Raw genomic sequence first — 25,725 nt, 5'->3', positions numbered from 1 at the left:
GTGAGCACCACCTCTCTCCTGCCCCACCCGTGAGCGCCACCTCTCTCCTGCCCCACCCGTAAGCAGCCTGCTCAGTGAACGTGGTTCACATCCACAAATTCCATCCGCTTAGCTGCATTTGTTTTACTCTTAGCTAAAGTTGCATCAGCTTTGCAACACCCTCCCCAGTACGTAGGGGTGACAGAAAACCTCCACAGTGAGTGTTTCTAATTTCAGGGGTCAAAGAACTGTACACGGGTCCGGTATGATCTCCTCCAGAACACCGGCTCCAACCGGCTCCGACTGTCTCTAACCGTGTTCGTCGATCCACGGGGCTGCGTGTGTAACAAACGTGTTTTGTTTTATGGTCTGATCTATCCTGCGCTCGGTGACAGCGGTTGGGTTCTGCCTGAACATTGGCGTAGCTTCCCAGAGGAATGAAGACCATGTGATGAAGACCACGAGATGTGCTGCTGTCTGTTTGGTCTTCGTCCACACGCTTCAGCTTCACTTAGCCTCCGTCTTGATCTGGGACGGGCGTTTGGCCCCGGCCCCTGCCTGCGGTCTGCTCTGGCTTCAGCGTGTTTACACGCAGGGCCCCTCTCATTCGCCCCTGCGAGCAGTGCCGACCTCTTTTCTCCCCTTGTCTCCTCCATGTCTCGCATTCAGCTCACGCGCATCTCTGTGGCAAGCTGAGAAACTGGGTGAGGTCAGCTCTGGCAGTGACGTGCAGCCCAGATGAACGCAGATGTTAGATAACACTCGACCTGTGCTCACACACACATGCACACGCACGCCTGCACACATACACACACACACACACACATGCAGAGCTCTGGGGCTGAGCCCACTGTGTGATGATGAGTGCACTGTGTTCACTTTGACATCCTGATGTTGTTTGTTGCTTGATGAGATTATAAATATCTGTGTGTGTGTGTGTGTGTGTGTGGGTGTGCATGTGCGTATGCCCAGTGTGTACACTCACCAGCCAAGAGGTGGGGTTATCTGACCAACTCCTCCAGGAGAGAGTGAGTAGAAGTTGGCAATGTCTGGTCCGGAGTGATGTCTGGGCATACCTAGAGAGAGAGAGAGAGAGAGAGAGAGAGAGAGAGAGAGAGAGAGAGAGAGAGAGAGAGAGAGAGAGAGAGAGAGAGAGAGAAAGAGAGAGATTTACACTGCAGTGTACAGTCAGTATGTGTGTATGCACACATGCGCACACCTGTATGGTTGTGTACAGGAGACACCCTGGATGGGTGACAGACAGACAGACAGACAGACAGACAGCAGTGTATGAAGAACTGGTGAGTGAAGTCAGAGCTATGAAGGAGGATGAGGGCTAATTATGGATGCTCCTGCACACCTCTAAAGCTCCCTACTGATATGATTCATCGTGTCCGTGACTTTCAGTTTGCCTCTGGCGCTTAAGCTCCTCATCCTCACTCACACACACACACACACACACACACACACACACACACACACACACACACACACACACACACACACACACACACACACACACACACACACACACACACACACACACACACACACCAAGGTCAAGAGTGTATTTAGCCCAAGATGGAAAAGCAATGTACAAGGCCTAAAAAGGATGAATTAATCTGTCACAGTCACAAAACACACACACATACACACACACACACACACACACACACACACACACACACACACACACACACACACACACACACACACACACACAAGCTAGCACACATGCATGCTGCACACAAATGGACACACAAACTACCTCAGTCAGAGAGACAGGGAAAGAGAGACAGACAGTAGCCTCCACAGGAGCCCTCTCAGGGTTAAGTGTCTCAGTGTTAAGTGCCTCAGGGTTAAGTGTCTCTGTGTTAAGTGTCTCTGTGTTAAGTGTCTCTGTGTTAAGTGTCTCAGTGTCAAGTGCCTTGGTGTTAAGTGTCTCATTATTGATTAACCAGATATTGCATATCACCCCTATAATGCTACTTCTTATTTAGAAGTAAAGAGTAAGAGAGTGTGTGTTTACTTGTGATATGCGAGACCATGGAGCCCTATACACATATCCACACACTCTCTCCATCTCTTTATCCATTCAACCCTTTTTCTACTACCTTCAATCTTTCAAGTTGCCGTAGAGACAAATGTTTGCCACAGGAGAACATATGGGGTTTTGTTCATGTCTAGGCCTCCAGCTCCAGCTCTTCTTCAGGCCCCACCCCCAACTCCGCCCCCTTCCCATCCTTCAGTCTTGAGGTTGGTGATCTATCCGACCACAACTCCGCCCCCTACCTCGACCCCCACACCCACTAACACAGAGGGGAAGTGGGAGCTGGGCCTAACTGCACTGGGCTCTTCCTGAACTGGGCTCTGTTCTATTCTAATTAACCCTGTTTGTTTAACCTTCAACCCAGATGATCAGGACTCAGACTCCAGCGGGCGGCCGGATGATGTACAGTAGTGCATTTAGTGTGTGTGTGTGTATGTGTGTGTGTGTGAGAGTACCTTGTTTGGAGTTAACATCCTGTGGGTGGTGTCCGGAGTGGGGCCCGGGGGCAAAGTGCTCATCGCTGTAGGTGATCAGAGGTGTGAGGGGGTGGACCGCATGAGAAGGCTGCACCACAGGAACCTTGTTTGACTGCAGGACACACACACACACACACACACACACACACACACACACACACACACACACAGAAGAAGTGACATTAGAATGACTACATAACACCACCTATCTTGCTACAATACACAGGAAGGGTGATTGAGAGGCTGTGGCTAGAAAACTAAGATGTAATTATCTCATATGTAGTAGATTATCCAGCAGAGAAAGAAACACACACTCATTCGAGTGCACTCACATGAATACACACATAAACACACACATGCATGGTGGAACACGAACACACACGCGCATACACACACACGCGCATACACACACACGCACATACACACACACACATACACACCGCAGAAATTCCACTGCAGTAATTTTAGGGGTAGAGGGACAAAGAAAGAGAGAAGAAGTAGAGAAAGAGAGATGGAGGGAGGGGAGAGAGGGAGGGAGGGAGAGATGGAGGGAGAGGGAGGGAGAGAGGGAGGGGGCAGCACCACGGGGCACAGGCAGAGCAGAGGTCTCAGGGATGGAGATCAAAGGGAATCATTAGTTGGTGAATAAGGGAGTTCATTACAGAGCCCCGGCCGTCTGCAGTGGAACTAAGCAGGGTTAATCACGTCAGCAACGGCCTCAACACACACACACACACACACACACACACACACACACACACACACACACACACACACACACACAGTTCTGGGCTGACTCACAAAGCAACAGTGTTGATACTAAACAGCACACTCATACACACCCACATATACACACAGGAACTCAGGCATCATTATAGCCCTAGCTGGCTGTATATATTACCATTATAATTATCTACTTCGACTAACCCAAATGGCACAGAACGCAACTTCACCATAATAACTTTAAGGACCATATAAAATAAAAATAAAACATACAGAACCCTCGTGGTCTAAATCTAATACACAATGTCGAGGGCAGAAGGAATCTTGGCCTACAGTGTGCTGCTCCGATGGCGAAGAAGGAACCTCATGAGTCAGGTGACCTCAGAGAGGTCACGGGGTCAGGGCAGTGGGGGACTGTGGAGTCACGTCAGGAGTTTAAACTCATTTAAAAGCCACTCGTCATTCCCAAGCCATTAACTGGCCATAGAGGGAGGCAGAAGGTCTGGTTTTAGGGGCAGTGTGTGTGTGTGTGTGTGTGTGTGTGTGTGTGTGTGTGTGTGTGTGTGTGTGTGTGTGTGTGTGTGTGTGTGTGTGTGTGTGTGTGTGTGTGTGTGTGTAAAGCGGAATGCCATTGTCCGGGTGCAGCAGAAAAACACAGAGGTGAGGAGAAGAGAGGAGAGGTTTACAGCACCTCCATAAACCCCCAAACGTGGACCCAGCTAATGACACTTGAAGACCAGCAGGAAGTGAGTCAGCAGCAGCTTGCAAATGACATCATCACGTCTGACCCCCCAGCAGATCTCCCTGAGCGCTGGAGGACTGGGTGGGAGCCTCCGTCACGGGGACAGGTCGCTCTCCTACGAGCGTCCGCCTGCCCCGGCCACTCACACTGGGAGGTAATCGCTCAAGGAGGTGCGTTGCATGAACCAGCGGTGATGGCTGAAACCGAGCCATAAAACTCGATGTCTGTTTCCCAGAACCTGCACGCCTGTGTGTATGTGTGTATGTGTGTGTGTTTAAATCGTCTCTGATAAAGGTCAGAGGTCAGGGGTAATCTAGCTGCAGGAGTAGCCTTAATGGGCCGTGTCCTGGGTGAGGAGACCTAATCGCTGCATGGCCTCCCCTAATAAGGCAGGAGGCGAGTTGGCGGCACCGAGGCAGACCCGCCGGCCCAAATCACAGACCCGCCGGCCCAAATCACACGCCCGCCTCCACGCGTTTGATGCCTTTCAGCCCCTATTGGCGTTTTCCTGCAGGAGCAAGATAAGACACAGACAGACGGCTGTTCCTTAAAGGACCCGGTGTGGGAGGAGGAGGAGATAACGAGGAGGTGGCCATCACCAGAAAGTACATGAAGTTTGTCTCTTCTGAGAGACGCACACACACACACACACACAACAGCCCTTCCTAAACAGACAATACCCAATATCACAGCGCATTGCTGTGGTGTTTCAAAGCTCTGTGTTTCACTCACCGCCATGTTGGCTCTGGAGCTCCTTTGTGCATCTCCAGTTGCAGCTGTTAAAGAGCGTTTCATTCAGCTTCTTGATAACACTTCAAGCACAGTGTTACACCTCAATCTAAACCTCCCTCAGGGAATCTCAACTAACATCTCTCTCTCTCCCTCTCCCTCTCCCTCTCTCTCTCACACACACACACACACACACACACACACACACACACACACACACACACACACACACACACACACACACACACACACACACACACACACAGTACTGAGAGACAAGGACTCACAAAATCTTCACTCCAGCTATAAAGAGCTATCAGCCAGTTCAATCAAATAAAAGCTCCCAAAGTAAAGTACCTGTGTACAGTCTGATGTGCAAAGCCACAACCTTTAATAAAGCCAAGACTCTGGTGGTTCAGAGTTGCCCATGGAAAGACAGTGGCATGCAGGCTAATCCAGCCCGGCTGAGGACTGCTCTCTCCGGGAGCTTTCAGGGCTACAAACCCTGGGCCCACACCCTCTCCTCCAGCCCAATCGCATTCAGACCCAGAGTAACACTTTTACTGGTCCGCCCCAGGAATCAGGCATTGTGCCGGCGCGGACCCAGGTTCACCGGGGTCCGGACTTCCACAGGATGGGTGGCACGGAGCAGGTTCAGCCTGGCGCATGTGTCACTCGGGGCACGAGTGGGCTCGGGCCTTTCTGCTGTGACGTGGGCGGAGTGGGGTGGCTCAGGAAGACGATATTGCTTTTGTACTGTTAGTACCAGGCTACCTCACAACACCCTCTGATGTGGTTTTTACGAGAAAACTCATGGTGAGAAACTTGAGCTGGCCAAGAGCCTGCAGAAATGTAGAGAGAGAGAGAGAGAGAGAGAGAGAGAGAGAGAGAGAGAGAGAGAGAGAGAGAGAGAGAGAGATAGAGATGGGGGAGGGCAAACAGAGAGCCATAGACAGGCTTTAGGGGGTTCCACTAATTTGGCAGCAAGTGTAAAAACGTGTGTGCGCATACACACATACACACACACATATCCACACACACACGTGGAATGCAAAGGTAGAATAAATGGTTGCTTCTTTTCCTTGCCAGCAGCGAGCGGGCCGGCCTCTGTGTGACCCTTGCTCCACACCCCTCATACTGCCTGACCTTCAGAGCTCCGCACGCTTAGCCGAGAGCAGCCGCACGCCGAGCAGAAGAGGCAGCCGCACGCGTGCTACGGTCCCCTCACACTTCACACTACTCTCATCTATATGCAACGAGGGCTCCTCCCACCCCGTGGATACAGCCTGGCGCAGAGCACTCTGGGAGATGTAGTGTTGAGTCTCTGCTGCTGAATGTGCGTGTGCAAGGCTTCATGCGCACAGAGCTCCCGGACACTGCTTGCAGAGGCAGGCAGTGAGACAGGCAGACAGGTAGACAGGCAGACAGGCAGACAGGTCCAGAGACTCATGTCAGTTCGTGAGCATCAGACCATGCACAGAGACCAAAACACACAGACTGCACTTCCAGAGTTTTAACTTTAGATTTCAGAGTTTAGCAGGCTGAACACGACCAGTACTGACTGAACACAACAGGCCTACATCAGGTACTCCAGTTCAGCATGACCTGTTTGTAACAAAAGGTGAACACACACACACACACACACACACACACGTGCACAGACACATGTGCAAACACAATTACAGTGCGACAGTACTTTCCAAAACAGCAGCAACAAGCTGCCGTGGGCTGCGCCACTCGTCCAGGACAAGATCGAAAAGTGAGGAGCTTAAATAAATAACCAATTAACATGCTGGAAGGCCCCCGGTCTTCACTGGAGTGTTGAAAATGGAATATGTTATTGGCAGGACGGCCTTTCGGCCGCGAAGCTTAATGTAACCAAACCCAATTAATTGAGAAGGAAGAAAGACTTGCAGCAGACACCATGTGCCCTGAGTAATGAGACAGACAGAAGAGAGAGAGAGAGAGAGAGAGAGAGAGAGAGAGAGAGAGAGAGAGAGAGAGATGGGGTGGGGGAAGGGAAAGAAAGCGTTACAGAGAAACAAAAAAAGAAGTGATGGAGGGATGAATGAATGCTGGAAAGCCTGCCCTGAGGGGAGCAGAAATATTCACATCAATGACGGCTCTGTCATGTCTGCCTCTCAGTTCAGAGAAGTTCATCCACACTAGACAAACATCCTTAGACAAGCAGGAAGCCATGGCTGGGACCCCTTCTTTTCAGGGGCACTACAAATTTACCAAAGTTTCATACAGTGACATTTCATCTTCTGGAACACTGCCTATCGCTGGTGTAAAACCCTCCAGATATTGTCACCACCAGTTTCTTGTTTGCATGCTCTTATCTAGCACATTTCCTGTTGAAAGAGTGTGTGTGGTGATAGGTGTGTGTGGTGATACGGAGCTTTGACAGAATGGTGTTAACAGGGCCGTCTCCAGAGGATTGTCCTGCGTGGAACACATAACAGGACATAATGGAAGGAAAGACAGGGCAGGAGGTGTGCAGGACACTTTAAGGGTGGACAGATTTCTTGCACTAAGAATATCAACTTGAGACAACAGTGTGTTAACTGTTAACGCACATTCCTACTTCAGTGGCTGGGGGTTTTCTTTTTTGGCACACAAGCTTAGTCACAACATGTTAATAAATGAAGTTAATTTACATCAAATCTAAAACACTGTTAGACATGTAAGTAAAAGTTGTGGGGAGAGGAGTTTTGATTGGCTGTGAGAAGTTGTATTAGAGTAGTTGATGGGAGTCAGTGACTTTGTAGAGGTACGGTGGATGTTTAGAGGGGGGTGGGGCGGATGTTTAGAGGGGGGTGGGGTTGGGTGAGTGAAGTTAACATGGATGTTCATTGGGAGTTTACGCAGGTTGGATCGGCTATGTGGAGTTAGTGTGGATATTTACTGAGGGAAGGGGGTTTCGATGGGGGGCTCTGATTGGCTGGGTGGGCATTGCGAGAAGCTTGGCTGAGTTGTCGGCCCTCCTGTGGCACGGCCGGCTTTCACCTAGTGCACAGGCTCATTAGCACAGCAGGGCCTGGTCACATCAAAGCACCGACGAAAGGTCAAACATTCCACCGGAGTGGGCCAGTCAGCAGGCCAGGCTGCCCATACTCACCACACACACACACACACACACACACACACACACACATGCAAAGCTTGCACTATTTGGTAATATTAAAAACTCAGCACTCCAAGTCACATAAGCAGACCTAAGGAAAAAGTGATCGTCTTTACTAACTGCGAACCCAACTGGCCAGCGCCACAACCACCTGTCCGAAACCCAAAAACGAGAGTGTGTTTACGCTCTTCGCTCGGCTAGCTCCGCCGTTCTCTGCGAGCTATTTATAGCTGTGCCACTGGGCAGCTGAGGCACGATGCCCGGCTCCCGTTCGCTGGGACGATGGGGAGGACGGGGGAGCTAAACGCGTGTGTTAGCAGATACCTGTTTCCCCATTAAATCCACCTCCTGCTGAAAAGTCACCCTAACTGACAAAGAGGAAGGAATAAAGAAAAGGGGGCAGAGAGAGAAACAGAGAGGGAGAGAGAGAGAAAGAGAGGGAAAGAGAGAGAGATGGAGAAAAAAGGGGGAAATGCAAAGGACTTTTTAGCAGCCGTTGAAGTGTGTGAGGGGGAGTAAGAGAGGAGAGGAGGGAATGTGCCTGCTGTGTGTAGATAGCGTTGCGGTGGTGTTCACACAGGTACTCTGCAGTCTGCCTGTGAATGCCTGTCAGTCTGGATTTAAGGAGGCTGGCGGTGAGAGAGAATAGAACCTGCTGAGGGCATTGTGACTCCACCTGAGCGGCACTCGCAATGGCAGTCAGTCTCTCTCTCCACCTCTCTCCATCTTTTCCTCCACCTCTCTCTCTTTCTCCATCTCTCTCTCTCACCAACTCTCTCTCCTTCTACCTCTCCACCTCTCTCTTTGCGTCTCTTTATCTTTCTCTTTTCCATCCTTATCACGTCTCTCTCCTTCTCTCTCTCCCCTCATACCTTTGCCCCACCACCACCATTCTCCCAGGGCTTATCTCAGGTTAATGTTTGAGCTGTCTCAGTAACCATGTTGTGTAAGTCGTGTGTGTGTGTGTGTGTGTGTGTGTGTGTGTGTGTGTGTGTGTGTGTGTGTGTGTGTAAATGGATACATAGCTTGTAAAAGAGAGAGAGACATTTTCAGATGTAACATAATGACCCAGTTTTTATACACACTGGCACCAAAGCAAATCAGGCGATTTAATGAAGTGAAGCAGTGAACACACACATGTATCAGAATGGTGGTACCGCCATGGCCCAGATGCTAGCGGAGCGACTCACTTCTCCATCAAGGGTTCATAGGAAGCTTCATGAGCTGTGTGAGTAAGGACAGAAGGCCAGCTCTGAAGCTGTCATCCATCCACCTGAACATAACTCTGAGCCATAACCTGCCCCCCACACCGACCTGCCCCCCCTCCCACACCAACCTGCCCCCCCCCCCCCACACCAACCTGCCCCCCTCCCACACCAACCTGCCCCCCCCTGCACCAACCTGCCACCACAAAGCTCCTTTTGTCTTCTGGGACATGGCATTGAACTTCAATGCGACATCAAATGGCTACTCTGTTCTGCCAGCACAGAAACAGGAGTGAAGGTCTCTGTAGTAGGACTTTACCACACTGTCTCCACCCTCTCCACCCCCCCCCCCCCCCCAATCCCCCCCCCCCACCCTGCACCGTGGGCGGCTTTAAAATGAAGCACAATGCTGCAATGCTAACAGGCCGCATTGTGGGGATTAGTCCGTTAGCCCCAACACAACTGCTTTGCAGAGTGGTATTAGCTAGTGAAAACCTTTGCTAAGAACACACACATACACACACACACACACACACACACACACACACACACACACACACACACACACACACACACACACACACACACACAGTCATTCACCCTGTTTGAACAAACGGCTTTACCCTGCCCAAGTACAAGCAGGGAGTGCTTCACGGCGCCTCACTAGTGGCACTTGCTGGAGTTTGAAGGAGTGTCTGTATGGCTTCGTGGGGGCCAGAGCAAACAAAACATGGGGATGAACGCAGTGCGGTCTGAAGGAGGCGGGTCCTGCACGAGGTGGTGCGTGAACAAGGCACCAGACGGAGCGCTCCAACGAGGTGGAGCTTGTACCAGACGGAGCTTGAGCAAGGCGGAGGACGAGTGAAGCGGACCCTGAACCAGGCGGACCCTGAACACAACAGGGCCTTAACAAAGCAGGGCCAGCTTCACCCTCAGTGGCTGCCTTCCATGAACTTGCACGCCAGGCCTTTGTTTTCCTGCACCAGACCGGTGTTTTAAAAGGAGACTAAATGAAAGGCTTGGGTGGGAAGAATGACCTTGGCCTGGTAATAAGAGTGGTGCTCTTTCCTATTGAGGAAGTCAAAATGTAGATCACCTTTGTGAACAGAAGCAGGTGGTGTCCTACTGCTGGTGTATAACAGGTGGTTGCAGACTTTGGGGGTGTTTGGGGGGTGGGGTACGGGATACTGCAACAAGAGTGCAACACATGAATTTAGCGTTCTGTGGCGTTTCAGTAAGCAGCTTTACAGGAACCTGTTTTGGTTATTTCCCGTTCCACCTTTCTCCTGTCCTTGAGCCATCGGCTGCAGATGGTGGGACAGTGTGGTTAGCGTCAGAAGTACACACACACACACACACACACACACACACACACACACACACACACACACACACACACACACACACACACACACACACTCTCTCTCTCTCTCACACACCAGCCTCTGTGAGACAGGCCACTCATGCTGGACTAGAGAAGGTCGAGAGAAGACTCCCTCGCGGGGCACAGAGGCGATGCTGGATCGATGTTGTTTGAAAGGTGTGTGAATGTGTGTGTGTGCAAGCATCATGGCAGGTGGCTCAAAGTGCCACTCTACTCTGATGACCAGGCTTTGAGTGAACATGAAAGGCCTCACCTCGAGTGTGTGTGTGTGTGTGTGTGTGTGTGTGTGTGTGTGTGTGTGTGTGTGTGTGTGTGTGGTGTGTGTGTGTGTGTGTGTACAGGCATATGGAGTACCCACAATGTAAACCTACATAACCTTCTATCACATCAAGTCCTTCCATCTGCTGCTCATCTTCATGGCTCAGGAACAGAAACAGTTTGTATCGACAATGCCTGTTGGATCAGTCTGTAGATCAGTCTGCCTGTTGGATCAGTCTGTATCGACACTACCTGTTGGATCAGTCTGTATTGACACCCGCCTGTTGGATCAGTCTGTAGATCAGTCTGCCTGTTGGATCAGACTGTATCGACACTGGCCTGTTGGATCAGTCTGTATCAACACCACCCGTTGGATCAGTCTGTATGGACACCGCCTGTTGGATCAGTCTGTATCGACACCGCCTGTTGGATCAGTCTGTATCGACACTGCCTGTTGAATCAGTCTGTATCGACACTGCCTGTTGAATCAGTCTGTATCGACACCACTCGTTGGATCAGTCTGTATTGACACCGCCTGTTGGATCAGTCTGTATCGACACTGCCTGTTGGATCAGTCTGTATCGACACTGTCTGTTGGATCAGTCTGTATCGACACTGCCTGTTGGATCAGTCTGTATCGACACTGCCTGTTGGATCAGTCTGTATTGACACCGCCTGTTGGATCAGTCTGTATCGACACTGCCTGTTGGATCAGTCTGTATCGACACTGCCTGTTGGATCAGTCTGTATCGACACTGTCTGTTGGATCAGTCTGTATCGACACTGCCTGTTGGATCAGTCTGTATCGACACTGCCTGTTGGATCAGTCTGTATTGACACCCGCCTGTTGGATCAGTCTGTATCGACACTGCCTGTTGGATCAGTCTGTATCGACACTGCCTGTTGGATCAGTCTGTATCGACACTGTCTGTTGGATCAGTCTGTATCGACACTGCCTGTTGAATCAGTCTGTGTTGATGCCGCCTGTTGACTAGACACAGCAGACAACGTCACTGCCAGCACCTTCCACGCCGTTCTTATCAAAGCAGCCAATCTAATTTCCTTATTACATCTGCACATCCTCTGGGAGGCAGATATGCCTTTCACAGCTGCTGTAACAGCAGATCAAAGAGACGGCCAGTACAGAAGCAGTCTGATCATAAGAAGTATCGCAGTCACACACGCACACACACACCACACACATATAAGCACACATTCACACACGCGTATGTACATGCATTATTGCGGAACATTTTCATGGGTTTCATCATCCAGCATCAAGTCAGTGAAGGGGGGTAAACAAAGAGATGTACTCCTCAACTCAGCACCGACACCAGAGAGAGAGCCAGAAAGAACGAATGAAACGGCCTAACAGAAATCAACATTGGAAATCGAGTCAAAGTGAGACACAAAGCAGGAAAAAGGAGGGAGGGACAAGAAAATAAGTGAAAAAAGGAAAGGGTGGTGAATAAAAGAAAGGAAAGAGAAGTGAGAGGAGATCCCGCCTCATTTGTAACCAGAGACCAATCAGCTGAAAGCTGGACCCTTCCCAAGGCCCAGTAGAGTCCATCTGTGGCCCGGCCTGCGGTCTAATGGTGGAGTAGCTCTAGGCCTGTGTGAAGGGCCCTCCAGTAGTGGAGGAAGCCATGGCCACAGCTTCAGCACCCTTATTGCCCCCTGCACGATTTATGCATGTCCAAATCAATTAGCCAATGAGGAAAGCTCGCCATGTTGAGCTCAATAATGCTGAACAGAAGTTAATCAGAGATTCAGAGATCAAAGATCACATCAAAGGGGGCGATGCCTTCCATTTGCTGAATATGATGAATGTTATCACCGATTGGTCTGCATGAGAGGGCCTGGTAATTATCGAAGTTTGTACAGCAACAGTGTGAGGACACGGTAGGACTCAGAGGGGGGGGGGGGGGGGAGCACCCGGGCGAGGCCCAGCGTGTCTCCAGCCAGGCCTTCACGCCTTTCAGTTTTTATTGTGGCTTTGCAAATTGGGCGCCTAGGGGGCAGTGGAGTGGGGGTGGATTTCAGGCGACGAGGGGCAGGGCCTGCGGGGCATTGGAAGGGGGCAGGAAGATTTGGGGTGGGCAGCGGCGGGCACACGCCCCGCTTCAATAAGGCCGACTCGTTAGCACGACGACAATCCGTCGGCTCACGCCTCCAAAACAAACAGCGGCGGTAAATACGGAGACATCTGCAAGTGTAATCACCCCATTGTGCCCCTATTTTCTGCTCTGCTGGACAGCAGAGCGGGGCGGAGTGCTTTTCAACACCCCCCTCCACCCGCACCGCCTTCTTCCTTCGCTCCACTGGTGAGCTTCCCCATCGGGGGCTGGAGGGGGGTTGGTCTGAGAGTCGCAGGCACTCAGGTAACAAACACACTAATCTGAGGCCACACTGAATTACGTATAATTACTCCTGGCTCTGATTGATTTCAGCCTGAAACGGAAAAGACACCACCAGCCCCTCCCTCATTTCTTTCTTTCTTTCTCTCTCTCTCTCTCGCTTTCCTCATCTTCCCCATCCTCATCCTCTTTCCAACACACACACAGCTCTCTTCCCTTCCCCCGTTTCTAATCCTCCCCTCTCCCTCAACCCTCTACCCCCCACCCCACCCCCACCCTCTCCCTCTCGCACGCTCATGAACAGCAGCCAAGACTCTCCATCCAGTCGGAGGCAGGCAGGAGGCTTTGAAGAGATCAAAGGCAAGGCCGCGAGCTGTGCCGTGCTCTGGGAATACGCCGAGCCTCTCTCCACAGCCCCATTTTCCAGCGCCATGGCGGATTGCAGCTGGATTGCATTTCACCAGTTTTCTTAATGCTCTTGGTTTTGACTTTGACATCAGTGATCCCCCCCCTTCAAAACAAGAGTGTCTGGGGGGAGGGGGGGTGCAGAATGAAAGTATAAAGAAAGCACGAGTGTGTGAGAGGAAAGGCGAGGAGCATGCAGGAGGTGAGGAGGCGGGAGGGAGAAGGAGAGAGATCGACAGAGTGATTTTTATTTTCACAACTCCATAATTGGGCAGTTCAAAGGGAAGGAAAAAAGGGGCATTTGTTTTCAATTCTGTGGCCGATATGAAAGGAGCGACAAACTTTTACGAGTTACCCAAAAATTGAAGACAGGCTCTTTTCACATTTAAAAACAGGGTGTTTTATGGAGGAGACCACACAAAATGAACTGATAGCAAACCGACAGAGAGAAGCATGGGAGGGAGAGACAGAGAGGCAGAAAGAGAGAGAGAGAGAGAGAGAGAGAGAGAGAGAGAGAGAGAGAGAGAGAGAGAGAGAGAGAGCGAGAGAGAGAGAGAGAGAGAGAGAGAGAGAGAGAGAGAAAGAGAAACAGAGAGAGAGAAAGTATGTGATGCTGGAGTGGTCAGAAGAATAAAAACAGTGAGAGAGATAAAGAAGAAAAGAGTGTGAGATCCAGGGGAGAAGTTGCGGGGTGCCCCTTTGTACAGCAGGGCAGTCGTGGCCCGCACAGAGCAGGGCTACGTCACTGCTGCCAGATACACCACACAGATAACAGGCATGTACACACCCACTGACCCACGCACCCACACAAAATAATGAGCTTCTGAAAAACTGAGAAGCAAAAAAAGGCAAAGCGTCAGCCTTCTGCAACACAGTCGCTATTGATCATCTGAACCACTAAGGGGACCCAGTCCCCTTGTTCTGGCTTATTCTTGCCTCTGAAGTTCAGAGGAGAACTGGGATTGGGATCACACACATGTGTGCGCACACACACACACACACACACACACACACACACACTCCACAGAGCTCTGAATATGTGTCACTGTTCAAGTCCGTAGCTCAAACATCTCTCTTAGTGCTGCAGTATCTGACAATGTGCATCCAGAGTTTTCTCTTGTTTCTACTAGAGATGTATCAATCATCATTTGTAAGCAGCTGAGAAAAGTAGTGTTAATGACATATAGAACGGAACTAACTTTGCCAGACATTGTTTTAAACCGCAAATACACAAACAGAGAACTGGATTTTAGGTCATCTGAGGAAACAGCTGGCTGTCAAAATGTAACAGAAGCGCTAGATAAGAGTGTAGAGTGGGAAACGACGAAGGAAAAATAGAAATCGAATGACTAATTTGTGAGTCGTGGCAGCAGACGCTGGTTACCGAGGTTACCGGGGACACGCGCAGCCTCGAGCAGCCGCCGAGTCACAACAATGAGGCGCGCGATGACAACCGTGGCGCGCAGACAAAACAGCGCGCTGCCTCGCGCCCGTCGGTGTCCAGCTCACTGACGCTGATCTCGCGAGCAGAGGACAAGAGAGCTGAGAGGTGAGGAGAGAGACACCGTGGGCAGGTGCTACAGCTGCTAACGCCAGACTCCTGGCTTTCTTCAAGTGAAATGAACGGCCACGTGTCCTACACAGGAAATAATAATTTGTGGTAAAACGAAAAAAAAGGAAAACCAACCTCTTAAATTAAACGAATGATAAATATAGCCACACGACGTACAGACGCAAAATACTGTAGTGTAATTCAGATTGGATGCAGTTTAAATGTACTTAAATATGGTTGTAACTTATGTTACAGAAAATGTTTTCCTGTTAGCACAGCAAGCCAAGCCACATATAAAGTTTAATTCCATTCTGCACAGGTAAATGGGTTTGTTCACACACACACACACAGAGAGAGAGAGAGAGAAAGAGAGAGAGATATTAAATATTGTAGTTTATTTCTTCCCTCCCCTTGCACAAGTCAAGCACATGGATTCAATGGGCCAGTGGTTAGTGCTGGATGTAGCTGAGGTAATCAATGACTCTGTTTATGATGTCTGACTGTGCATCAGCGTCTCAGAGTACTGCACACGGTGTGACTCTCCCTGAGGACGCAGCTATGGTGACACTCAGGCCTGCTCCACACCACAGGCCCCTCCGCCATGGCTGGCTGTGTGCAGTGTGTGTGTGTGTGTGTGTGTGCACATACTTTAACACTACTGTAGTGCTTAAAACAGCACCTTAGCACTATAAAATGTTAAAGAATGTTTACAGATTGCATGAATGGTATACAGTACGCTTGATCTAGGGTTAATACATATATATGGTGTCATTAACCGTTGTTCATAGGTTGTTGTTCTCTCTCTCTCTCTCTCTAGATATATATATATACCCCCCCCCCCCCCCCCCTGCACAACAACTTACGTTCGCCACCCCGAAATTTACTGACGCCCCCTCACTGTATATGTTCTGGCGCCGGCCCTGTATATATATATATATATATATATATATATATATATATATATATATATATATATATATATATATATATATATATATATATATATATATATATTAGAGGTGTCAATTCCAGGTTCTGCGATTAAAAGTCCTCACCAGGATTTTGCTCTGGCTTCCTGGATTCAACTAATTTTACCTGGATTGCTAATTAGAAAATCTAGCAAGCTTGAGCAAAATCCTGGTGAGGACTTTTAATCGCTGAACCTGGAATTGACACCACTAATATATATACATATATATGTATGCTTTAACATTAGCTGCTATGCTATAACTGCTATGACATCAGCTCACCTTGTGGTCAACATACAATTAGTTATATAAAAAAAAGGGTGAAAAAAGCCCCACCTGTATTCAGGAAGTAAGAGCAGACACTGGTATGCTGGGAAATGTTGTTTGCTGACCCTAACAGTGGAGAGCCTGGGCAGTGAGGAGGACTCACAGTAGCGTTAAATCTTGTTAGGTAAGCTGAGGTTTGGGGGGTTGTGATTCCACGGCACGTCTACGCAGAGGAAGAGATCCGTCACGTCCCACATCAAAGGAGAGAGAGAGAGAGAGAGTGTGTGTGTGTGTGTGTGTGTGCGTGTGTGTGTGTGTGTGTGTGTGTGTGTGTGTGTGTGTGTGTGTGTGTGTGTGTGTGTGTGTGTGTGTGTGTGTGTGTGTGTGTGTACACGTGTGTGCATGTTCTACTGCCAGCCACCAGTAACAGTGGGGGAGGTGGGAGGAACTACGATGTCCTCTGCATGTCAACCAGCAACGTTGTCCATGGCAGACAGTCTCACATTCAAAGAACACTCTGACAACTCACAGTAATCCTAAAGGAGCCAAGCACGCCTTGGTTTGGCAGAGTGAGAGTTGCCCCCCCCACCTTCCCAAGGCTGGCCACAGTGTGTTGTTTTGGAAAGTGTGCCAACAAGGAGGTGTACAGCCTACTGGAAAAGTTATAAAGTAGGTACTGGTAGGAATCTGCTGCTGACTTTTCTTTTCTTTGTGACGTCCCCAACGGTTGAAAACACATTGCCCTCACCCACTTTTCATCATAGAATGTCCACATATTGTTTTCGTCATGTAATGTCTTTCTACACGCATCTTTAATGGTGTCAAATCTGTTTAATATTTCAGTTAATTTTTGTGTTTTTGCCTGTTGAGTCTTCAATTTCCTCTCAGTGCTTCTTAGAGTTTTGAAGCTGTTGTCAGCCTGTAAAGCGCTGCAAGCCCCAACATCAACCTGGCACGTCTGCAGGGCAGAGAGGACAGTAGTTCCGCAGGACGCCTGGCACAGCTCTCAGGAGAAGGTGTTTGCTAATTGACGGATTATGAGCAGAATTTGTAACTTCACATTAAGAGAAGACACAGTAAGGTGCGAGAAAGATGCACGCACCTCACAGACTCATCACGCTATATATATATATATATATATATATCCAGAGCTTTGCCAAACATGACTGAATGTATGTTCTTTGGTTATATACGTTCCCTGTGTAAACAATAAGTAAATAAGTAAATAAAATAAAATAATATATTATTATCATTATTATTATTATTATTATTATTAGTAGTAGTAGTAGTAGTAGGCCTAGTAGTTTAGTTTAAGATTTGTCAAGATTTCCATGAAGTATCTTGACAGTGTGTTTCTAGAGGAGGAAGAGGGCAGGATGTCATGCCTTGTGAGGTAGAGGGACTGAGACTCATTTTTCTAGAGGAGGAAGAGGGCAGGATGTCATGCCTTGTGAGGTAGAGGGACTGAGACTCATTTTTCTAGAGGAGGAAGAGGGCAGGATGTCATGCCTTGTGAGGTAGAGGGACTGAGACTCATTTTTCTAGAGGAGGAAGAGGGCAGGATGTCATGCCTTGTGAGGTAGAGGGACTGAGACTCATTTTTCTAGAGGAGGAAGAGGGCAGGATGTCATGCCTTGTGAGGTAGAGGGACTGAGACTCATTTTTCTAGAGGAGGAAGAGGGCAGGATGTCATGCCTTGTGAGGTAGAGGGACTGAGACTCATTTTTCTAGAGGAGGAAGAGGGCAGGATGTCATGCCTTGTGAGGTAGAGGGACTGAGACTCATTTTTCTAGAGGAGGAAGAGGGCAGGATGTCATGCCTTGTGAGGTAGAGGGACTGAGACTCATTTTTCTAGAGGAGGAAGAGGGCAGGATGTCATGCCTTGTGAGGTAGAGGGACTGAGACTCATTTTTCTAGAGGAGGAAGAGGGCAGGATGTCATGCCTTGTGAGGTAGAGGGACTGAGACTCATTTTTCTACGTGGATGTGTAAAAGACCAAGTTCTGCTCTGCAAGTGCTGTTGGAAGCATTTCTGTCCAATTGTATTTTTTCTAATGGGTTTTTATCTCAGTTTTTTCAGATCTCACCCAGACAACAGAGCTGGTTTTATTCTAGAATTAAACAGTTAAACCCATATTTTGATTTGGATCATTATTTTTGAATGTATTGTTTATTTTTCTAGATGTTAATCTAATAGCACAGAAAGCTCTAGTGGCCCTCTCACAGAGGGATGTCAGTGCCGGGCTGAAGTTTCTTGATCTTCCTAATGAGCTCATTTCAAACCCCGGGCAAGTAGAACTGGTGCTATGTTCTTTAACCTTTGTCCTCTATAGGTAAACTGAGACCAGTTTTCCTGAGATTTGGATCTCTTCTGGAAAATCACGATTTTGAATATGAGGGGCTGAGCTCTCGCTGCTCTAGGAGTGACCGGCTTTTCTGCAAACCTTGTGACGTGTGACACTAGCACAATGTCATCAGCACAGAGCATGTAATGTTAGGCCCGGTGTGTCAGAATGGTCCAGCACTGTTGCTAGGTAATTTATGCAGATGTTAAATTGAGTAGGACAGGAGTGTGGCGTGTCACTCCACAGCACTGCAGGGGGGATTCTGTTCTGTGTCTGACAATCCTTACTGCACATTTGCTGTTTGAATATACTCTTTCTCTCCCCCTCCTTCTTTCATTCTCCCACTCTGTCTATCTCTTATTCTCTCATTCCTTCTGTGGTTCTACTGATGACACAGAGCCCTTTTAAGAGGGGGTCATTCTAATTCATTGGGGAAATGCGAGGATTCCTTCACTCACGTCCAATCCACTCTTCCACAGGCATAAAAAGGGCAACACAAAAGTAACTTCAAAGTCCCAGTATGAATAATACAATGACGTACATGTGGAAACGTTCTCCTATGGCCTGTTGGAAGATCAGGATCTCAAGAGAAGGCCAGATTGCATTTCCAGAAGGCTTCCCCGAGACATCAGACAAGCCCTCCATCAGAGCAGCAAACAGCACTTGCATGGCTCACGGCCGCCGGGACGCCCAGAACCACCCGGTACTGGCGCAACCTCTCCACGCTTGGCTGCCCAGATCACAGACGCGTGGCCTCACGCTGCCCTGGTAGCAGACGCATGCTCGCAGACTCACGCTGCCAGCTAAGCCACGGCCCAAACCCGCTGACTGGCATAAATGTAGCCAACCCATGGCTGGGCGGGCATCAGGCACTGGAATGTCACGGCCAATGGAAATCAATCCAAACTTCGGGGAATGAAAAGAGGAAGAGATAGAGAGAGAGAGAGAGAGAGAGAGAGAGAGAGATAGAGAGAGAGTGTGTGTGTATGTGTATATGTGTGTGTGTGTATATGTGTGTGTGTGTGTGTGTGTGTGTGTGTGTGTGCGTGTGTGTTCGGGTGGGGGGGGGGGGGGGGTGCCTTTGATCTAGGTGAAAACTGATCCCGGGCCTTGGAGATACTGTGTCCACATATTTGATCCCCACCACAGAAAGAATGAGGAGAGACAGAGAGAAAGAAAGAAAGAAAGAAAAAGAGAGAGAGAGAGAGAGAGAACACCCACAAAAGGCCATTTGCATTGCTCAGGTCCAGCAGCGTGCTGCTGGAATACAGAGATATGTGTGTGACGTGGGTGCAAATGGACTGTTACGTCTGGAGCTGGGGTGAAAAGGCCAGAGTCAGGTAGGCAATGGAAGAAAATCCATGTGCATGTACCCCCATATTCTGCACTCCTGCGTGAACACAGACGTCCTCACCGATGCAGAGACGACATGGTGAGTGATCTGGCTATACTGGTGATAGCACAGCAATGTAAATAGATGCCAAAACCAAAGAACTCTCTCTGTATCCAAAGACACACTGGCTGTATGATGGAAGCAGAGATATTTTATTGTCATCCTTTCTTTCCACGCCACATCTTAAAAACAATCCTTGCGCACAAAGAACAACAATGTTTTCAAGACCAAACACACAGGACATGGTGCTGCGCGTGCTCTCAGTGCTGAGAATAGATAAATGCTAAATGCTTAAGTTCATGATGCATCCCAGCATCTCATCAAAAAGAGAGCAACACTTTACTCTTCAGTATCAACACACACACACACACACACACACACACACACAGACCCATATGCTAAAACGCTCTGAACAATGGCAGAGATGAGCTGGCTGTGGGCTCCTGTGTAGCCTACAGTGGCTGAATGTCCCCATTACAGCGCCGCTGGCAGACAGGGGGCCTTCACCACACAAAACCCTCCAAACAGGATTAAAGTGGACAGCTGCTAGCGTGTCCTGCCTCACGCTCCTTCCTGCTCCCATTTTCTCCTTCTCTCTCTCTCTCTCTTTCTCTCTCTCTCTCCCTCCCTCATTTTTATGATCTGCCTGCATCACATATTTTTTAGAAGTGGCAGACAGAAGGAGGCTGGCCCCAGACAGATCAAGGGGAAGGTGCGTTCGCCATGTGATGGTCTGTTGTATGACAGAGCATTATGGGAATCCATAATAATTAAAGACACTGCTGCTTTCTGAACTGTACGACTGTTTTGATATAAAGGAAATTTCACCATTTTTGACATTCGCAACAGCAGTAACCAATTTCAGGCCCGCAAAAATATCAGGCAATGGCATACACACCACGCTGGAAGCTTACGTGGTATGACAAGAATTCACCCCCCCACACCCACACCTATCACTGCATGGTTACCAAGATACAGGTCACAACACGAGACATACACACGTCACACTGAAGCAACTACAAACCTCAGGCCCAAAGCAGTCTTGGAAAAGCTCAAGGAATATTCATAGCGAAATACACAGAACACCAAACATAAGAGGGGTAGTTATAGTGTGTGTGTGTGTGTGTGTGTGTGTGTGTGTGTGTGTGTGTGTGTGTGTGTGTGTGTGTGTGTGTGTGTGTGTGTGTGTGTGTGTGTGTGTGATGCATGGTGCACCAGCACCATGACACAGGGGGAGAGAGCAGTGAAGAGTCCCAGGCAGCACTCACCGTTCTGGGCATGGGAGGCGAGAGCGAGCCGTTGTTCATGTAGGGCTCGTTCATGTTGCTCATCATGATATAACTGGGATAACCCGAGTAAGGGTGGCCTTTACTGTACAGCTCCTGAAGTTTGGCTGCAGGGAGAAACAGAAGGAGAGTTCTTGAACTTGTTCAGTGGAGGAAGAAGGTCCACACTGAGAGAACAGGACACAGGAACTTGTCGCATGTTTGGACAGTGATGACATGGCGAGGTGAGACAACACTCAGACACATATTCCAGACCGGAGGGAATACACGGAGGAACCGAGACCCACATCTGATCTGGTTACTCCACAGTGTAATTATTTATCACTAGGGATCACTAGACTGTGCCATCGAATGTCCTTACGTTGTCCTCATGCCTCCGGGGCCCTGCCCTGTTTATCGGGAGGACAATGGAGCCCCTCTGTGCTAATTAGCAACAATTAACACACTCTCCCACACCCACACAGTATCAAAACACAGGAGACCCCCAACTGTTAACTGAGCTCCTCGAAGTGTGTGCGTTTGTTTCAGTGAACAAGAGAAAGAAAGTGTGTTTGTCAGGGTGGGGGGTAGGGAGATTGTTTCTAGTAGACAGAAAGATACACACACACCCATTTCCCTCAGTAGGGGAGATGGGGGGAGTGACCGTAACTGACTGAGAGAGTGTGTGAGAGTGTGGGTCTGCTATTCACAACAACCAGAGAACAAAAAAGACCACAAGTCCTTCCATTGAAAGGCACACCACACCGCCGTCAGACACTGAAGATCAGACTAACTCTGCCACAACACTCGTCCCTGAGACTAGCGCTGGTGTGTGTTTGTGTGTGTGTGCGTGTGTGTGTGTTTGAGGTCAGCATGGGAGCGAGAGTGAGAGCAGGAGGTGGAGAGACCACCCTACAGCCGCCCGCCTGCCCGCTGCTCCCATGACTGGATAAGACACTCAGTGCAGAACTGGGCTTGTAAAATGTGTATATTTACAATTGGTAATTATATCTTTTTTTTTTTATTCAATGCACAATTTACTACTAAATAAGCACACAGTCACTCAATTTGATGCCATATTCTCTGTTTCTAAATATAAGATTAAATTAGTTAAATAGGGCATTCCCGACACACCCTCTCTTATGAATATTTATTTTAGGGTAACCAATGATTCTTGAGGCCTACAGTGGCACATTTCATCTCCCAGAGCTCTGCAGAGCATTAAAACTAAAAACAGATTTATTAAGAGTAACGGGTAAATTGTGTGACGTGAAGACTCTGAGGAGACATCACTCACCATCGTCCGGATGATCTCTGTGTTTTTCATGGTAGGAGTCTGGGGGTATTTGGGACTGTCTAGCTGCCTGTTAAAAAAAGGTTGAAAATACAGGAGGCACAATCATTTCAGTTCATGCTGAAGATATCAGAGAAACCATGGAAAGAGGAGGAGAGAGAGGAGGAGAGGAAGAGAGGGAGAGAGAGAGGAAGGAGTAGAGGGATGTTTGAGGGTTGTCTTCAGACCTCCCTCCCCTTTCCAAAGGACTTCTATGTTTTTTTTCATTTGGAAAGGTGTTTATTATTATCATAGTTTATTATTATCATATTCCTAATTAATGTACAGTGCTTCGGGATCTCTGATCCAAAACAGTTCAAATCTGTCCCTTGTACCTCATATTTGTTCATTTGTATTTGTTTGACCAGAAACAAATAAAAAGTGTATGAACAGACAAAATCCATAAATAAACAGAAGCAAGTGTAAGTATATCCAGGCACTCTCTGTAAGCATGGTAAAACTGACGGAGTAGACTACACTGGATGTGAAGTTCAGCTCCCTTAGGGAAGCTTCCAGCAGAGTCTGGGAGCTGCAGTGGGTTCTCAGTTAACATTTCCCCAATCATTTGATTCTTCTCTGTGTCACTGCATAACCCAGAATACAGTCTATGCCGGAAGGTATGGCATTTCATTAACATCGGCTAATAACGCACGGCTCCAAACATTGGCCGCAACATCTACATTCTGCATTTAAATTCATGCGAAAGGATTTTGAGTGTGTGCTACAATTAAGAGCATCTGTGTTTTGTAGCCAAGCAAATAATCATATTGACATTGGTGCTTTTAATGTTGCCGTGTAGTCTTAATCAAAGGGGTTGTCTTCTGAAAGTATCTCACACATATTTTGCATGATGGAAAATTTTCATAAATGCATCATTTGAATAATGTCCAGAATAAAATGAAAGGAAAATCAGTAAATGATGAGGCGAATAAGAAAATGACACTGTGTTTGTGAAACATATTTAAAGGTTAATGAGATAAATTACTTATTAAAGAGGGTGATTTAAACCAAACCAATAAACAATAAAGGCATGGCTATGATCAGAAACCCAGTGGCTGTGCAAGTAATAATTATAATATTTTCAAGAAAGAGATACTCTGCTGTTTTGTAAATTACAGGTATTATTGCTTTTTCATTATAATCAAAGGATTTATGGATTATGGATTATGCATTGCTATAATTATTAATTTTAGCACATTTTATACAGCATAGTTTATTTGTTTCATCCTGATTTCATTTATAACAATTAAGGTGTTTTAAGCAGATTCAAAACACTGAAGAAGAGATTAATACTTGATAAAGTCCTGATGAACTGTTTTATTCAGAACTCTTTTATTGTGTAAAAATGTGGAAAACTGTAAAAAGGAAAACTGTAAAATGTTTCGATTTCTCTAATACCAAACAAAAAGAAAAATACTAATTGTGTTTATTAGAAGTCAATTTTAAAGACATCACTGAAATGTTGTAGTTGTTAAGCAATATAATAATAATTATTATTGTTGATGTTATTATTGTTACAATAATGTTTTAATTAGAATACTAGTGGCTATGTATATAATATACATAGCCACTAGTATTCTAATACTATATATTATATAACAATTTCCTAAATCTGGCTCCTGTCTCCAATCAAGCACATAGTGATGAAGCTACTCACATCGTGGCTGTGGCTGGTGCCGTTTGGACTAATTTCTGTCTCGTTGACCAAAGACGACTTGATTTCCGCCAAGTCTCCTTCCTCCTCTGAGTGACTAATTTCTGCGAATATTTGCTCCTTTTGCGGGTCTCCCTCGTCTTTGAATGGGATCATCTCGTCTGTAGCACAAAGCTCCGGATCTCCGCCGCCACCTCCACCCGCTAACTGTGGCATTTTGTTCTTAGTTCCCTCGCCACTCAAATGGAGCAAGTTCAAATCCCAAAAATGAGACTGAAGAACTTCCCGGAACCGGCGAGCTGTGACTAACGCGTAACGTGAACGAGCAGCGTGTGAACGCGATGTTTGTGTTTTGACTCGAGCTACAGGAGAAGCTTCTTTGCGTTACTTCAGATTAATATACAATAATGACCTCGAATCCAAGGTGAAATATTAAGACGCAGACGTTTAAATGTGGATGTTCAAGCACGTTTCTAGCGCGGTATCTTCAGCTTGGCTCTTCTAAAAGAGTTCAGTAAAACTTCACACGCTCACTCCCCTGGCAACTCCGACGTGCGGTTAACGACGTCAGGACGAAAAACCCGGTGACTTTCGTGTATTTCCTTTTGTGTGTTTGTGTAAAATTGTCCTCTTGGCAAAACGGCTTTTAAACACTTCAGAGAAATCGGCAAAAAAAAAATAGGCTGAAGCGCGTTTGACACGGATGGCAGCCCGAGATGGTCAGTGCCCGTTCAAAACAACAAGTTCTTACTTCTGGTTCACTTCTAGAACATATCCGTGAAACGTTAAGTGAGCTTTTTGATTTCAAGCGATATAGACCATCAAAAAGAGAGATACCGTCGCGGAAGCGCCCTGAACTGAGTTCCAAGCCGGAGCAGCGCTCGGCGAGATATGTAGCGGTAGTGTGTGTGTAGTGTGTGTGTGTGTGTGGTGTAACCGCCCCCCCCCCCCTCCGTTTCATTCACTGGGAGGATAGAGATGAAAGGCGAGCCGCCGCTGTGATTGACACCGCACCGATTGACACTCCTTGGAGGGAGGAGGTGTGTGTGTGTGTGTGTGTGTGTGTGGGGGGGGGGGGGGGGGGGGGGGTAATACATCTTTCGCAGCAAATGGGAAGACAGGAGAAAGAGTGAGAGGCGGTGGGGTATCGGTGTTGAGGTCTATACACCGATACACGCTAGTTTACCCCTGATGGAAAGAGGAAAGTTGAAGTTTAGAATCTCAGAACAACTCTGCCAAGTGGATGCTGCAATAAAATGTCTACGCGCTGTCACGAGACCTCGAGTTATTTTGGAGTTCAGCTTCTAAAATACCAGAATTCCTAACAATAAACAGTAAACCGCTTTTGAAAAGGGAATTCTTCACAAAAAGCAGTAGACAATCATAGCGTATAGATGTAGGAACGTCAGATATCAATAACTTTCTCAGTCTAAAGGAATATTTATGAAGCAATTCCTTGTTTGGACTACCTCGAGTTTCAGAATAAAGATTATGGTCTCATTTCTTTGGACTTT

The 25,725-nt window shown here is 47.9% G+C and overlaps 1 protein-coding gene across 5 annotated transcripts in view; it reads right to left on the bottom strand.

Annotated features, from left to right (window-relative positions):
* Positions 1–25,138, bottom strand: part of lef1 (lymphoid enhancer-binding factor 1) — a 38,823-nt gene extending 13,685 nt beyond the window's left edge. For 2 of the 5 annotated variants that reach the window (XM_076974655.1, XM_076974656.1), the window contains exons 1-5: positions 24,215–25,132; positions 22,522–22,588; positions 21,228–21,352; positions 2,485–2,617; positions 965–1,055 (exon numbers count right to left, since the gene is read on the bottom strand). In XM_076974655.1, coding sequence (XP_076830770.1) covers positions 965–1,055; positions 2,485–2,617; positions 21,228–21,352; positions 22,522–22,588; positions 24,215–24,427 — 629 coding nt within the window. In that variant the 5' untranslated portion in view covers positions 24,428–25,132. Of the gene's footprint in view, positions 1–964; positions 1,056–2,484; positions 2,618–21,227; positions 21,353–22,521; positions 22,589–24,214 lie in introns of all 5 variants that reach the window. The other 3 variants (XR_013121304.1, XM_076974657.1, XM_076974654.1) reach the window with 3 other exon arrangements.
* Between the last annotated feature and the right edge of the window lie 587 nt (positions 25,139–25,725).

The sequence above is a fragment of the Brachyhypopomus gauderio genome, chromosome 15 (genome assembly GCF_052324685.1).
Source record: "Brachyhypopomus gauderio isolate BG-103 chromosome 15, BGAUD_0.2, whole genome shotgun sequence".
In the NCBI taxonomy this organism is placed as follows: domain Eukaryota; kingdom Metazoa; phylum Chordata; class Actinopteri; order Gymnotiformes; family Hypopomidae; genus Brachyhypopomus; species Brachyhypopomus gauderio.
This window is presented reverse-complemented; position numbering and strand designations above follow the sequence as displayed.